This window comes from Melanotaenia boesemani, chromosome 10 (assembly GCF_017639745.1).
Source record: "Melanotaenia boesemani isolate fMelBoe1 chromosome 10, fMelBoe1.pri, whole genome shotgun sequence".
NCBI lineage: Eukaryota > Metazoa > Chordata > Actinopteri > Atheriniformes > Melanotaeniidae > Melanotaenia > Melanotaenia boesemani.
This window is the reverse complement of record NC_055691.1, coordinates 2,187,873-2,203,545: the sequence shown is the minus strand read 5'-3', so window position 1 is coordinate 2,203,545 and position 15,673 is coordinate 2,187,873. Positions and strand designations below refer to the sequence as shown.

The 15,673-nt window shown below is 39.0% G+C and overlaps 1 protein-coding gene across 1 annotated transcript in view; it reads left to right on the top strand.

The window, feature by feature from the left end:
- Positions 1 to 14,060, top strand: part of LOC121647109 (voltage-dependent calcium channel subunit alpha-2/delta-4-like) — a 91,381-nt gene extending 77,321 nt beyond the window's left edge. Inside the window, exons 29-38 of the mRNA XM_041996274.1 lie at positions 17 to 79; positions 5,972 to 6,042; positions 6,140 to 6,215; positions 7,244 to 7,296; positions 7,429 to 7,484; positions 9,014 to 9,034; positions 9,139 to 9,256; positions 11,922 to 12,037; positions 12,543 to 12,625; positions 13,865 to 14,060. Of these exons, the coding sequence (XP_041852208.1) occupies positions 17 to 79; positions 5,972 to 6,042; positions 6,140 to 6,215; positions 7,244 to 7,296; positions 7,429 to 7,484; positions 9,014 to 9,034; positions 9,139 to 9,256; positions 11,922 to 12,037; positions 12,543 to 12,625; positions 13,865 to 13,966 (759 nt within the window). The 3' untranslated portion in view covers positions 13,967 to 14,060. The remainder of the gene's footprint in view (positions 1 to 16; positions 80 to 5,971; positions 6,043 to 6,139; positions 6,216 to 7,243; positions 7,297 to 7,428; positions 7,485 to 9,013; positions 9,035 to 9,138; positions 9,257 to 11,921; positions 12,038 to 12,542; positions 12,626 to 13,864) is intronic.
- Positions 14,061 to 15,673: the final 1,613 nt, after the last annotated feature.

Sequence of the window (15,673 nt, the reverse complement as noted above, 5' to 3'; positions counted from 1 at the left end):
TTTCTGCTGCTTTCAGGAACTAAGCTGTTTCCTGGTCGACAACAACGGCTTCATCGTGTTGTCCAAAGAAAGGAACGATGTAAGATCCCTCACCTGACCACATGCCTCTTATTCCAACGAAAATCCTCTGAACAAGGAAAATATGACACCCAGAAACGGTTTCTTCTGTTTTAAAGGAAAAGAAAATGGAACAAGACAAGCGTTTAATTTCTGTTCATTTTTAAGATGCACCAAATTAGAACAACAGGCATGTAAAATATCACAATTTCTGGTGATTTACTAGATTGAAGGTTCATTTCAAACATGTTCTGTCCTTTACAGTATTTACACCTTCTCATTTTCTTCTCCTCACATGTCTGAGAAGCAGCAGGCAAAAGTATAAACTCATATATCTCTACCACATTTCCAAAACACAAAACTTAATCTCATCATTCATAACAGAAGATTTACAATAACAGATTTCCTCCCCAGAAAAAACAAAAACACCAAACCATCTTGCTCATCACCCTCATTAATGTCCCGGATCAAACCGTTCGGCTTATATTTAATCAATATTTAGATTTTGTACAGTCTTTTAATATAATTAATGTTTTTACTTTATCTGTTAAACCTTTCCACTATTTTTACCTCTGATAATGAAAAACATACTTTTAAAAGTCTTCCTGACATTCTGCATTATTAAATCAACTTTCTCTCTTAAATTATACCTCCTGCTCTTTCTGAAAACAAATTCTTTATTTTTATTTTAAAGTTATTTATCTCTAGCTTTCACCATTATTTTTAAACTAAATCAAGTCTGGAAATTTTACAGTTTGTATTAAGAAAAGTTCATTTCTGTGATCTCTATATCCTCCATTATTTATCAAGATAATGTCCCTTTTCTACCATTTATTTATTGTTTGTATATTGTTTGGGATGTATTTCTCCCCTACAGTAATACACAGTGTTCAAGTATGACAAAATGAATGTACAATATAATGTTTCTGATTTGTTATAAGCCTCATCTTCCCACTACATAATTAATGTAGTTTCAACAACAGATTTTGTGATACAAGATGATGACAAAAAGAAGATTTGATTTCATGAACTCGTTCAGTGTTTACATCATTAATAACAAATCTTTACTTTTATATTTCTCTTATTTTTCCAAACAAGTTCAAATTCATTTGATTGTTTAAAGAAATTCATATCTAAACTATTTTGTAGTTTTAGTTCCTCTGCTGCAGTTCAGTCAATTTATCAATCAATCAATCAATCAATCAATCAATCAATCAATCAATCAATCAATCAATCAATCAATCAATCAATCAATCTTTAATTATAAAGCTCTTTTTTGTACCAGGACAATTGCAACACAATGTATTTTACATTAAAAACAAAGAACAGACGACTAACCGAGTCGCCTATACACACACACACACACACACACACACACACACACACGCACACACACACACACACACACACACACATAGTTCCACACCTGAACCAAACGCGTGTCCTTCAGCCTGTAAGAATGAAAATGACTGTTCTGGTAGTAAATGTTGTGAAAGTGATCATTTGTTTAGGTTTCTGTTGTGTGGAAGGGTCGATTTGGAGGTTAATTACGTTTGTCTTCTCATTTATTTCCTCCTCTGGTAACTGTGGTTGTGTAACTGTGTATTTATGTAATTGTGAGTTTTGCTGACTTGTTGGAGTCAGGAAGTGATTTTCTTTTCTGGATGATAATCTGCTCATGAACAACATCTGGACGGCTCATGGACTGGATGACAGTTTGGGCTTTAATCTGTGTGTTTTAGTGCATTAGTAGTTATTACAGCAGCTGTTGCACCTGCTGCTCTCTGACCCTGGTGGAGCTTTAACTGAGCGCGACAAGCTGCCAGAACGGCTGATAGATTCCACTAATTCTGTCCTACAATTTGCAAAGTCTGAAAGGCTCTTCATCATGTCCTTGAGACTAAAGTCCATAATTAAATTTCTAATTCTAACTTGTGGCATTCTTCAGATAGTTTGGTTTAGAAAATCTCAGGTTTGAGTTTATTTCCATTTAAAGAGAAGCTTCTTCCTGTGTGCAGATGTGCAAATTGCCCATCTGAAAGCTGTTAGATCCGGATTGACCCTTAAAACTCCACTAGATCGCCAGCACCCCTAGAACTATTACTTATATCATAATCGGTTTCCTCAGTGTTATGAAGGACCTCACAGAGACAGATCAGAGTTAACAAGGAGTTTCATGCTGGAGTTGGTCTCAATCAATAGGTTTACGGAATCAGCCAGGTGAGTCGGAGCCGGGAAGGGGTGGGGGCTGGTTTGGTTGTGGAGCTGGAGTATATAAAACCAGGTAGGTAGATTGACTTTAGGTGTGAATGATCAGCACACGGAGACTGACTGCTGAGGTGCATGGAAGGAAGGAGAGGGTGTGTCTGTGGCAGTGGCTGGTGCGGGTGTAACACTCAGGAACAGTAGTGTGTAACTCTACAGGGTAAATAATGATGAATAGTTTTATAATCAAGTCGCAAAATGTTGTGTTTATTCAGAGACGCCACAATCCACAGTGAGTTAATTATGATAACACCACTACTTACGTTTTCATAATAAAGTAAAAATCACCATCACTACTATGTTGCTAAGAGACCTCTATTTAGACCCACAAATTATGATGAAGCCACTTCCTGTCAATCTTTCCACCAATCAGAGAGCTTAAATTGACAGTAATGGCCAATCAGGAGCAGAACTGCCAATTGAAAAAAAGTCATGTCAGCCGTGTGTTTTTTTCAGGTTTGGTTACTCTTGATTTGTACTGTTAGTAATAAATTCTGTTGGTCGGCCTTTGTGGTGCTACCTCTATTGATACTTTAATTTTACATCATTTTAGCCTCATAATCTGACAACTGAGGATGTCCTGAAAATATTGACTGTCTGGATGTTGACTTTGATTAAAAGGGTTGAGCTTCTACGTGTATTTTTATGTAGATAGACCAAAAATAGCAAAAAAAAAAAAAAATGCTTGGAGTTTTAGGAGCACTAACTCTGTGGATTAATCTGAGCCAACCATGTCGCCATAAATACACACATTCAACAAACACTCCCCATTCACTCCTAATATCTTTAAGAATAATCTTTACTGTTATCTGATTTTCATAAAGTTTCTTTTTTAATCATTTCTACGTTTGTCGCAGGCAGTTCTGCTGAAATGTGTTGTTGTCTCTGTTAGAGATGCAGCTTCTTCTCAGAAGGTAAACATTCTGCTGCAGACTAGCCTGAAAGTGAGACTCATGTGCTGCAGAAGCTTATTTTTCATTATTTGCATGTCTCCTGTGCTCCCAGTGGCCTTACTAAGCAGATACAGCACATGATGAAGTGTTCCCTCAATGTTTTGCTGAGCCTTGCAGGAAGTTTGTGGAAACACCCAGAATCCTCCTAAGTGTTGCTGCCACTGGTGTGTGAAGGTGCAGCTCATAGTGTGTTGCAGGGCACCATAAATATTTAATCTAGACTGAAATTAAGTTATTGCTGGTTAGATAAAATAGGTCAGCTTGGGGAATTGTAATAAGCAGAGGGTGTGGAGGTTGTGTGTGCAGTGAAAATTCATTTATACAGCACTTTTCATGCATCAAAGTTTGGCTCAGACTTCAGGTTTTCTGGTAGTTTGTTCTAGATTTCAGCAGCAAAAAAACTAAATGTTTAGTTTGAACTCTTGAAAGAGTTTAAACATTGAAAGAATTTGAAATTTAATTCAACATCTGTGACTCGGTTTGTCTCAGAATGACATTTTGTCAGTCTAAGCTACATGTTATTTGCTTTTGCTGAATTTATAATCTTACAGCTGCTAACATGACAGCTGCATTGTTGTGCTTCATTTTTGCTGTGTCCCATTTTTTAGGTTTGTGGATGAGTGTGTTTAACTTGTTGTTATGAGTCTGTGGTTTAATTCAAAACTTTTATTAAAACATACACAAATTCTAATTTTTACCAGTTTTTTTTTAATCTGGGGACATAAAAGTGCTGTCTCTCAGATGTCTCCTGTTAACAGTTATTTAGTGTACATGCTAGTCTTAATTGTCAATTCTGTTATTGTTACTAACTGAATTGGATTTTTATGGTTGCAGCCTACAACACCAGCGTTGTCCTTTGTATACTTTGTCCTTGTTTACTGCCAAAGTTCTAGATGAGTTCTGAATGGACCATGTTTGCTGGTACAGTAGAGGGTCCAAAGACAGGGTGACTAGATAAACATGCTCAAGGCTAAAGTTTGCTTATATAAAATAAATAAATTATTAAATAAATGCTATTTTGACCTTAATACAGAAGCATCATCTCTATTTGGACATAAGAAACAGTTTAAATAGAGAAGGAAGTGTTCCTTCAAACTGCTTTTGTTATCTTATTATAAGAGCACAGAGCCAATGTTGTCTCTTATGTTTGCAGTGATGAGTTTATAAAAGAAATGAGGTGAAGGTTTGTGAAGTTTCTGTATATCAGACAGTTTTGTTTAAGGCATTTTAGAGGCAAACAGAGTCGGTGTGCTGTTCACTGCACCTGCTCCTGTCTGGAAAACAAAGGTTCAGTTTTTGGTACAAACAGCATCCGACAGCACAAACTCAGCAAACTGAAAGTCCTCAGAGGCTGCAGGAATTTCCCATCACGACCAAGATGAAGTGTGGGCCAGGAGCAGCTTTAAAATGTGAACAGAGCTGCTGAGACCAAAAGCTCTGAATAATTCAGGTACCGAGGGCAGAAAGACACACACACACACACAGGAATGACTTTAAAACCCTGTAAAACACACTTGATAGTCTTTATTACTGCTCAGTCCTCTGGATGTTTTTACTCCACAGCAAATGTTTTCCTTACAGTTGTATTACTGATCCAATAGCATTTATGTAATGTACTTTCTTTTGATGCATGAGAGGAGACAAAGATACAAGTTTCCTTCACAAGTGGAAGAAATTTCCTCATCAAAGCCTCAGCCAAGTTACACCAAAGGTCATCCCATTCCACCAATATAAACATGACCCTTATCCAGTTAGGCCTAGTTTCTTATAATTGTATTACAAGTTGTCTAATAGCATTTATTGGTTTCCATTATACGTCTGTGACAGAACTAAATTTGTCCAAAAATGTTCAGTTACAACCACCTCCAGTCCACAGCAGAGTTGCCCGGGGCTCTGTCCTGGTGCTCCGCCTCTTCATGGTCTATCTGCTTCCCTTGGTTCGGTTTTTAGGAAATACAGCGTTCACTGTCACCTCTATGCAGATGACACTCATCCTTTCCACCGAACCCACTTCCATGCTTCCTTTGGTTTTCTGTGATGATTCATTGCCAAAAATTAAAACGTGGTTGTCCTGCAGGTGGTGAAACATATTGGATGTATTTGCTCTTTTATGGTTGCTTTACAGGCGGGTGTATTCACACATATCAGAAATCTGAAATGGATGATTTAATCCTTTAGTTTGGAGGGAATAACTCTTCTTCTGCCATAATTTCCCTCTCTAAAAGAATGAAAACAAGGCAGCAGAAGCAGTAACACACACATGTTGTTTTACTTTGTTCTTTGTTGAGTGTTTTTAACTTTGATCTGATAAAATGCTTCAGGTATGGCCCTTTATGGAATCTTTATGATAAATTAATCTTGATGTTTAATTCCACAGTTAATCGTAAAATCAAGCAATCGTGACATCCATAGATCATGCACATATTTTCTGATTAATCTCTGAGACTGGTCTTGAATTGTGCCAAGTCATTTCTTTTCCTACCCCTTGGGTCTCACCTGAGGGCCTGAGCAGAGGTGATTAAAACAACTGTTACTCAGTGCTGGTTTCACAGTTTCAGAGGGTGATGAGCAGAGAATGGGAATATACAGATATGAGTGAGTTTATTGTCTCCTGTTTAAAAGGAATAATCAATGTTGTTTGTGTTTCTGGTTGTTCTATAAGTTGAGATTTCTAAAGAATTCATTGTTTGTTCCAGATTGGCCGTTTCTTTGGTGAGTTGGACGGCTCCATCATGGCTTCACTAATGAAGATGGGAATGTACAAAAAGTATGACTAACTCAGAAACACATTTTCTGACTCACTTCTAATGAAATGTGAAGAATACTTTGAGTTGTTGTCACTGACGCTGTCTCTTTGGCTGCAGAGTGTCGTTGTTTGACTACCAGGCCATGTGTAAGAACAGCCACCATCACGCCAGCAGCGCCCGACCTTTGCTCAGCGTGAGTTTCATCAGCAGTCGTAATGGGACGGTAGTGTGTAACCCTGTGGGATGAATTGTGATCAATAGCTTAGCCTTTAGGTGACCTACAGAAGTTTTCTAGGCATTTATATCCTGTCCAGGGAGTTTACAATCAAACCACAAAATGTAGTGTTTATTGAGATTATATAGCTATATAGCATATCCACAGTGATCCATGATAACACCATCATTTATCACATTTTGATCATGTTTAAAACATTGCTATCACTACTATGTTGCTAAAAGACCTACTTTGATCTGGAAATTATGATGAAGCCACACCATTTCAAACTTTCTACCAGTCAGATAATTTTATTTGATGATCAGGAGCAGCTAATAATCGACAAGTGAGCCAGAAGTTATATGTTAGTCTGAAACCAACAAAAAATAACGGTCCTCTACGGCTGGAATAACCCAAGAAGATGTTTTTGATGCAGGGTGGCATAAAAAACAAGCCAAGTTGAAGTTGGTTTTGGGAGAATGGTAGGTGAATAGTAGCATAAATAACTGTGAATAGCTAAAAACAGATGCAGGAAAAAGTGTAAATTTGTAAATAGTTTCTGTTGTGTGTTTGTTTCAATGCCAATATTTTTTCTCCTGAAAGCCAAGACTTGAGAGAATGACGAGATGAGAAAAGGCTTGGTCACTGTTGATCTGTGTGTTATTTCTACAAAGTTCTGTTAGTAATAACTTTTGTTTTGTTGTTTTGGTCGGCCTTCACGGTGCTAAATCTATAGATACATTAATTTTACATCAGTTTAGTCTGAAAATTTGACAACTGTCAAGGACAAAAATATGTTTGGATGTTGACTGTGATTAAAAGGATTAAGCTTTTACATACATTCTTATATATATATATAATAAATTAAAATAAAAAATAGGCGGACCAAAAATAGCTAAACCTTGTTTTAAGGCTTAATGTAAACTATAGTTATGTTCTCCAAACCCTTCTATTCATGGCTGACAAACACAACAAATAGTAAATTCTCATCTTCCTTTCCTCTGCAGCCATTCTACGTCATGGTGGCCTTGATAAGATGGCTCTTTTCCAATGCAGTGATGTAAGTTTCAGCTGAAGATGTTTATAGTTTGTTTCTGGATTTTCATACTGTTGCACATAGAGTATAACACATGATCTCTGAGGTCTACTCACGCAGAGATGGAGTTGAATCGCTGTGTGTATTCCCCGTCAGGTTCCTCCTGGACTTTAACCTCTGTGGTTTCTGGCACTCTGATTACTTTGTGGACGGTAAGATGTTTATTTTAAATGACACATTGGCTTTTGTACCTGGAGTCACAATGAGCCCTTGTTTTTATCCAAATGAACTCACATCCGCATCACACACAGACAGTAGGCTGCTCATGATGTCTGTATTGTATTTATCTGTCAGGTTATTATAGATCAGTTACAGCCACATTCATTTATTGTATGGGCTGCATATGAGAGGAGAGATTTAGTTCAGATTTACATACACTGTATTAATCCCTGAAGGGAAATTGTTCCCATTAGAAAGACAAAAAGTAATTATAAAAGTAATAATAATAATAAAAATGAAAAAACACACAAAAACATATAGAAACATAAAATTAATGAACACAATAAATGAAAATAGGATGAAAAAATTGTCTAAAGAAAAATTAACGACAGCAACGATGGTAAATGGTCTGTATTCATATAGCGCTTTACTGTACCTGGAATGATACCTGATGTCAGATATTTATACATGGAGAGTAAAGAGTGAGGGAATCATGGGACGTCCTCCAACAACCTCGACCTGTAGCAGCAGAACTGAAGAGACAGTAAAGGGTCACCAAGCCAGACCTACTAAAAACCTTATCAGAAAGGAAAGTTTGAAAACTGATGAAGGTAGAGAGGCAGCTGGTTCCACAGAGAGGGCTCTGATGACTGAAGGTCCTGCATCCCGTTCTACTTTTAGAACTTTTCACAAGTAAACCTGCAGTCTGAGCGTGAAGTGCCCTGTTAGGAAAATCTGGAACGCTAAGATCTTTAAGATCCACTGGAGTTTGGTCACTAAAAGCTTCATATCTGAGGAGAAGAATTTAAAATTCTAGTCTGGATTTAACAGGAAGCCAATGCAGTGAAGATTGTCAGAAACCTTGTTGCAGCATTTTGGATCAGATGAAAACTTTTCAGAACATTTGTGGGACAGAACATTTATCAGGAATTACAGTAGTCCAATCTGACAGTAATAAGATCCAAGGACCAGAATTTCTGTTCTTCATTTTGGGCATATTATGTAGTTGGAAGAAGGTGGTCCTAGAAACCGGTTTTATATGTGAATCAAAGGACAGCTTGGTCCAGAATAACTCCACGGTACCTCACTGTAGTACTGAAAGCCATGTTATACCATCCAGAATACTTCCAGATAGACAGTGTTATCCTGAGGTTCTCAGGTCCAAAGACCACAATCTTAGTGTGTTTAGAGGGAGAAAATTCAATGTCATTCAGGTCTTCATGTCTTTCAGACGTTTTTTAAACCTCTCTGTTGCTTCTCTGTGCAGACATGTGACTTGTTGTCTGCTGATTGGAAAGAATATAAAAAAATACAGATGAAGATTATAAAATTTGTTTTTGTGATGAAGGCTAAGAACAGACCAATGTGTCTGTCTGGTGTTTCATTATGTCACTGCCCTGTGTCTCATTTTCCTACACCACACATCAACGGCTGCCTCCATCATCATCCTCCCTCCATCATCATCATCATCATCATCACCCTGCTGTGTTCTCTGTGCCCGCTCTGATCTGAACTCATTCAGCCAAAGCTGGTTATCACACATGTGAGTACATGTCTGTGTGTGTGTGTATGAATGAAGGAAACATCCAGGGAGGAAAACGTGATGACATTCAGGATGATAAAACGTGTAAAATGTGTGTGTTTCAGCTCATAAACAGAAGAAGGTGGAGGCGCTGGTACCATGTGACACGGCATATCCTGGTTTCATGTATGACCCATCCGTCAGAGAGGCCAACAGCCTCATCAAGTGTGGACGCTGCCAGAAGTACGGAGCACACACACACAAACACACTATTTATATGCGTTATTTTCTGGAGCAACCTGCTCATTCAGGATGGATTTTACTGAAAAATGTTTTCCCAGAGGTCTCTACAGTCGTGGTGTCAAACCCATTTTAGTTCACGTACCACATTCAATCTGATCTCCAGTGGGTCAGACCAGTAAAATAACGGTTTAATTATCTCTAAAAATCCTTCCTTTTTTTACTCCCTCAATCCTCCGTTCAACTTCGCATCAGCCGAAATGCAGAAGTGACAGCTTTCTGCTTCGCGCTGCTCTGCGTTAACCATGACCACCTGAAATGTCTGACCAATCACACACACTTCTGGAACCCCACAAGAAGAAAGTTGTGCTCGGCTGGTGTGTCAAGATTAAGCCACAAAGACTCCCAAACCTGGGCAACGAAAACAAAAGGATGATACGAATACGGTGCGAACAAGAACAAACTTCTTGCTTCTCACTGAGTATGAAGCAAGCATAAGCTGAAAGAGTCAGTGACTTCATACACACACACACACACACACACACAAAAGAAAACCCCTTTTGCACATCCGCTCTCATCCACTTCTGACATCCTCACCTTAATCTAGAAAGAAATTTACTATAAACAGGAGTAAATATTCTGAAGTGTTCTAGCACCATTTCCAGCTTGTTTATTTTATCCAGATTAGTTGTAGAAAGGTTGAATTATCAGTACGTCTCCATGGGAACCTATCCAGCACAGACCGTCGTTAGAGGAGGAGGAGGGCTCTCTGAATCAGCTGTGTGCTACACAACAGGTGGCATTTAAGATGCGACGTACTACAGTGGTAAATCAGTTCACACCAACAGTAAATAAAACATTACCTTAGTCTTGTCCAGAGAACCATCTTGCAGAACTTTAAAAATAAACATGTTATAGATCCATTCTGTGGCACATTATTTCTGCACCACTTTCTGAAACTACACATGATGCGTTAATCGTGCATGAAATTAAAAGTCCTACAGCAGCATCATCAAAGTAAACAACTGTTGATAAACTATATCATTGGCTGTTTGTTTATCTTCACCTTTTTGCATTAGATGATCACTTTAGTTGTAATAATCAGTTCAATTTTTCATAAAATCTAGACCTAAAAAAATGTCTCATTTGTGCCCCCCTTTTCCTGGTCAGGGCTCCTGCCTGGTCCCGCATCAAGACTTTTCTAGACCCGCCCCTGCATAGCTGAAGTATAAACATTGTCTACCACCAGCCAACCACTGTGTTAGAGAAGATACAGCCAAAAACAATACTATTGGTAAATATGTGATGGTGTGAACCATCTTTCCTTCTTAGCTGAACCATAACCAAACGCAACAAGAGAGAAAAGCTGAACAGCTGATCACCGAGAGCCGGCGTGATTCATGAGAGGAGGGAAGAAGCAGCTGCTTCAGAGAACAGACACGTTGGTGCAAAACGCAGTTTAAGATATAAAAAAAGGCAGTCAAAGGGCGGCTGATCTTTTCCGTCGTGCTTCTCCACGTCCCGCCGTCATAACAGAGAAATGACGGATGTACGGGGCTTATCATGCTGCGCATGTGTTAAACATATTAACACAATTATTTAAACAAACAACTGACCTCAGGTGTTTCCTCAAGAGGACTGATTAGGAATTATGGTTACTTATATATATATATATATATATATATATATATATATAAAACCTCTTAGATGTTATTTTCATATTTACCAAATTCATCCCGTTTTGGACCGCTGGCCATATGTTTGAAACCCCTGGCTATGGGGTAAGATTACTGTCTGTAAAGGTGAGTGTGTGGCATACGTAAATATGTGCACTTTTATCCAAAGTTGTTCATAAGAAAATATGTGGAATATTTCAAATCAGATCTGAAATGTTTAGTGTGTACTGTTTCTGTGAGGTTCAAAAAGTTTAAAAAAAACTTTATTAAAATGACAAATCTGAAGGTAAATTTCTGGTTTCTTCATTCCGATTAAGAGCAGATGTTAGAGAAGATCAACCATTTCCACATACTGATCACTTGGACATTTTTTATTCACACTCATCTTAAGATGAATATTTAGATATATACGCTTGTAAACACACGACATAACTGACAGCGATTTTACACCATACACTACCTTCTGCAGCAAGGCAGCGTCCAGTCTGGGACATGTTTCACTTTATGATGAAATATTCCTAAAATGCTGGACTTAGTTTGTGTTCCTGGGTTTTACCTATTTTATTACAAACAAATGGAGTAAAACAGGTGACAGCAGGCATAATATGTCGATGATAAAGGAAACTGAAAGTTTACAGCATTAAAAGTCAAGTAAACCTTTTAACAACTTTATACCAAGACCTTCAGACATTTTTACATACAGCAGCACATACTGCAACTCAAAGTGTTTCACAAAGTAATAAAACAAGAAATAAGAGCATTAATTTAGCAGAAAAAGTACGGAAAGTCTGATTAGTCACCTTTATAACCAGTTAGAACTTGTAAGGTGGAGCTTCTGTGGATTCCACAGATTTAGCAACACAAACCTGCAGATTTCTAAATTCCTTTAATGGAAAACTAAACAGACACATTTAAAAAAACGTACATCAGTGATGGTAGCGGACTGGACTTTGTGCTGATGCATGACTGTAAACCTCCTGCTTCTGTTTCAGGATGTTTGTGGTGCAGCAGATTCCTGACAGCAACCTGGTTCTGGTTGTGACTCAAGCTTACTGTGACTGCTCTCGACAGTATGGATCCATCCTGCTGGAGCCCAAAGAAATCAAATATATCCTTCACTTCCTCTGTCAGACAGAAAAGTGCCATGATGACATACATAAATACCGTGATGAATAATTAATTAAATGTGTCATTAGGCGAGTGTGGTAAGCTAGAAGATACAGAGGTGGGTTTGGGTCTGGAGGACCAGGGAAATATGGCAGCCTATTGATCACTAGTATATACTTGAGATTGATAAAATGCAGAGCAGTAAAAGTTATTATTAATATTATGAGTTGTTTTACAGTTTTGTACAGTTTTGTTCGCTCTTAGACTGCCTCCTCCTGGATGTAGGCAGGTGCTGCAGGGAAGACATTTTCAGACATCAGATTATTTTTATTCCAGCTGAACACATTCATGTCAGGCTGTTGGACTTCATGTTTATTCTCTGTTTCACATCTAAAAAAATAAATAAAAAGACAAACATCAGGTAAATTATATGAATTCATCTTGTAAAATTTCCAGTAAATTCTCAGTCAGAAGTCAGAATTCAGTTTTCCTTAATGTCTGTGAACATAACGCAACAGTGAAGTGCAACAGGATGAAATCTCAGAAGGTGCGGCGGCGCCCAGAGTCCTGCCACGCCTACCACCCAAAGGTCAGTGCTGAGGGTCTGAGATCATCCCAGAAACCCCCACATACATTCAGACTTCACAGAGAACATCTGCAGGGGTAGATGAGTTCAACATACACTGCCTTAAATAAGTTTTCATACTCCTGAACTTTTTCACATTTTGCCACCTTACAATCACAAACTTGAATATATTTTGTTAAGATTTTATGTGCTAGACCAACACAAAGTAGCACATAATTGTGAAGTGGAGCTAAAATGATGCATGGTTTTCAAAATTTTAAAGTAATATACATCTGAAAGGTGTGGAGTGCATTTGTATGGTCGCCCTGGAGGAGCTGCAGAAATCTACAGCTCAGATGGGAGAATCTGTCCACAGAACAACTATAAGCCATGCACTCCACAAATCTGGTCCTTATGGAAGAGTGGCAAGAAGAAAGCCAGTGTTGAAAGAAAGGCGTAAGAAGTCCCGTTTGCAGTTTGCCACAAGCCATGTAGGGACACTGCAAACATGTGGAAGAAGGTGCTTTGTTCAGATGAGACCAGAATCTAACTTTTTGGCCTGAATGCAAAGCGTTATATGTGGTGGAAAACTAACACTGCTCATCACCCTGAACACACCATCCCCACTGTAAAACATGGTGGTGGCAGCATCATGCTGTGGGGATGCTTTTCTTCAGCAGGGACAGTGAAGCTGGTCAGATGGGAAGATGGATGGAGCTCAGTACAGGGCAATCCTGGAAGAAAACCTGTTGGAGGCTGCAAAAGACTTGAGAGCAGGAAGGCGATTTATCTTCCAGCACTAGAATGACCCTAAACACAAAGCCCGAGCTACAACGGGATGGTTTAGATCTAGGAATATCCATGCGTTAGCAGGGCCATGTCAAAGTCCAGACCTAAATGCCATTGAGCATCTGTGTCAAGATTCAGAAACTGCTGTTCACAGACGCTCTCCATCCAGTCTGGCTGAGCTTGAGCTATTTTGCAAAGAAGAATGGGCAAAAATGTCAGTATCTAGATGTGCAAAGCTGGTGGAAACATACCCATAAAGAAAGGTGGCTCTAGTATTGTAGAATGCATCATTTCTGTTCCACTTTACAACTATGTGCTACTTTGTGTTGGTCGATCACATAAAGAAAAACATTTAAGTTTCTGATTGTAAGCTGGCAAAATGTGAAAAAGTTCAAGGGGTAAGAAAACTTTTCAAGGCACTCTAAAGACTGTAAATCTCTTCCTATTAATGAAATGTGTCCAAACTGTTAACAGGAGGATGCTACAGAGTGTGGGGGGGCGTCAGCTATCTCCATGTCATCGCCTCTCTTGTCCGCCTCTCTGTTCGTCTCATCGGTCCTCCTCGGCTGGACGTAAACCAGGACAAACCTGCCAACAGGAGGAAACATGATCACATCCCGTTCTGATTCTGATTCCAGAGGAACTCTGACGGACGACTCTGGATGTTCAGACTGACAAGGACATAAAGGGCTTCTTATAATTTCCTTTTGGAATAAACTGACACTGAATGAGGGGGGTAGGCACCCCTGCTTGACAGGTACAAACTTGTGTGTGGAGACGTTGCCATTAATGCTTATATACGAATGTAGCATCTTTTGCTTTTTGATACAGATTTTTTGTGTTCAGATAGTTTTACATTCATGTTATGTAACATAAAAACACCTAGGATGTCAACACTGAGACGTGGACAGAAAAACATGAACATGAAGCCAAAAGTTAAAAATACCAAAGCTGTGTGATTAAAGACCAGGATGTGGAAGTGAAGCAGATTTTTCAAAGATAAAGTGTAATGTTTGGAAACTAGATTTTCTGAGTTTGCTGTGTCTGATGTGTGAAATGTGTCAGAACAGTGGAGTCAGGACCCTGAGTTAGGGTCCATGAATCCACACATGCAGACTTCACTTTGTTTACATGAGAAAGACAGAAATCTGTCCAAAGGTACAGCATGTATATGTGGGGCTGTTTCTGCGCTTTATGCTAAACTAAGCGGCTGTATTACAGAGAAGCTGATCCTCCTATCTACCCAAAAAACAAACCAACCTGTTTGCCTCATGTTTACATAATTATCTAATCAGCCAACCACATGGCAACAACTCAATACGCTGAGTCATGTGAACATGGTCAAGATGACCTGCTGAAGTTCAAACTGCATCAGAATGAGGAGGAAAGAGGATTTAAGTAACTTTGAATGTGGCATGTTTGTTGGTCTGAGTATTTCAGAAACTGCTGATCTACTGGGATTTTCATACAACCATCTCCAGGGTTTCCAGAGATGGTCTGAAGAAGAGAAAATATCCAGCAAGCAGCCGTTGTCTGGACCAGAATGTCTTGTTAGGGTCAGAGGAGAATAAGCAGACTAGTTGGAGATAATAGAAATGCATCATGAAGTCAGATAAGCACTGGTTTCAACCAAAGTCTGCAGAACAGCATCTCTGAACACGTCCAGCCTGGAAGCAGATGGGCTCCAGCAGCAGAAGACACACCGGGTGCCTCCTGCCAGCTAAGAACGGGAAACTGAGGCTACAATTCACACACACTCACCAACACTGGACAATAGAAGATGGAGAAACGTTGCTGGTCTGATGAGTCTCCATTTCAGCTCCACATTCAGATGCTCGGCTCAGAATCTGCTTGAAACATCATGAAAACATGGATCCATCCTGCCTTGGATCAACGCTTCAGGCTGCTGCTGGTGTAATGGTGGAGGGAGATTTTCTTGGTCCACTTTGGGCCCCTTAGTACCAACATGGCCTGGTTTAACCAGCACAGCCTACCTGAGTATTGTTGCTGACCATGTCCATCCCTTTATGACCACAGTGGAGCATCACTTTGTTCAATCTACGACACCAAGAATAAAGACAGTTCTGAGGGAAAAAGGGGTCCAACCCGGTACTAGAAGGTGGTCCCGATAAAGTGGATGGGGAGTATTTTTTTCTTTAACAGCACTGTTGTGGGGGGATTAACATGCAAGCCCTTGTCAATAATGGCAGTTTTTGTTTTTATATAACTAGTGTTAAAAAAAAGTTAACTTCAGAATTTCTTAATTTTGACATAAATGTGACA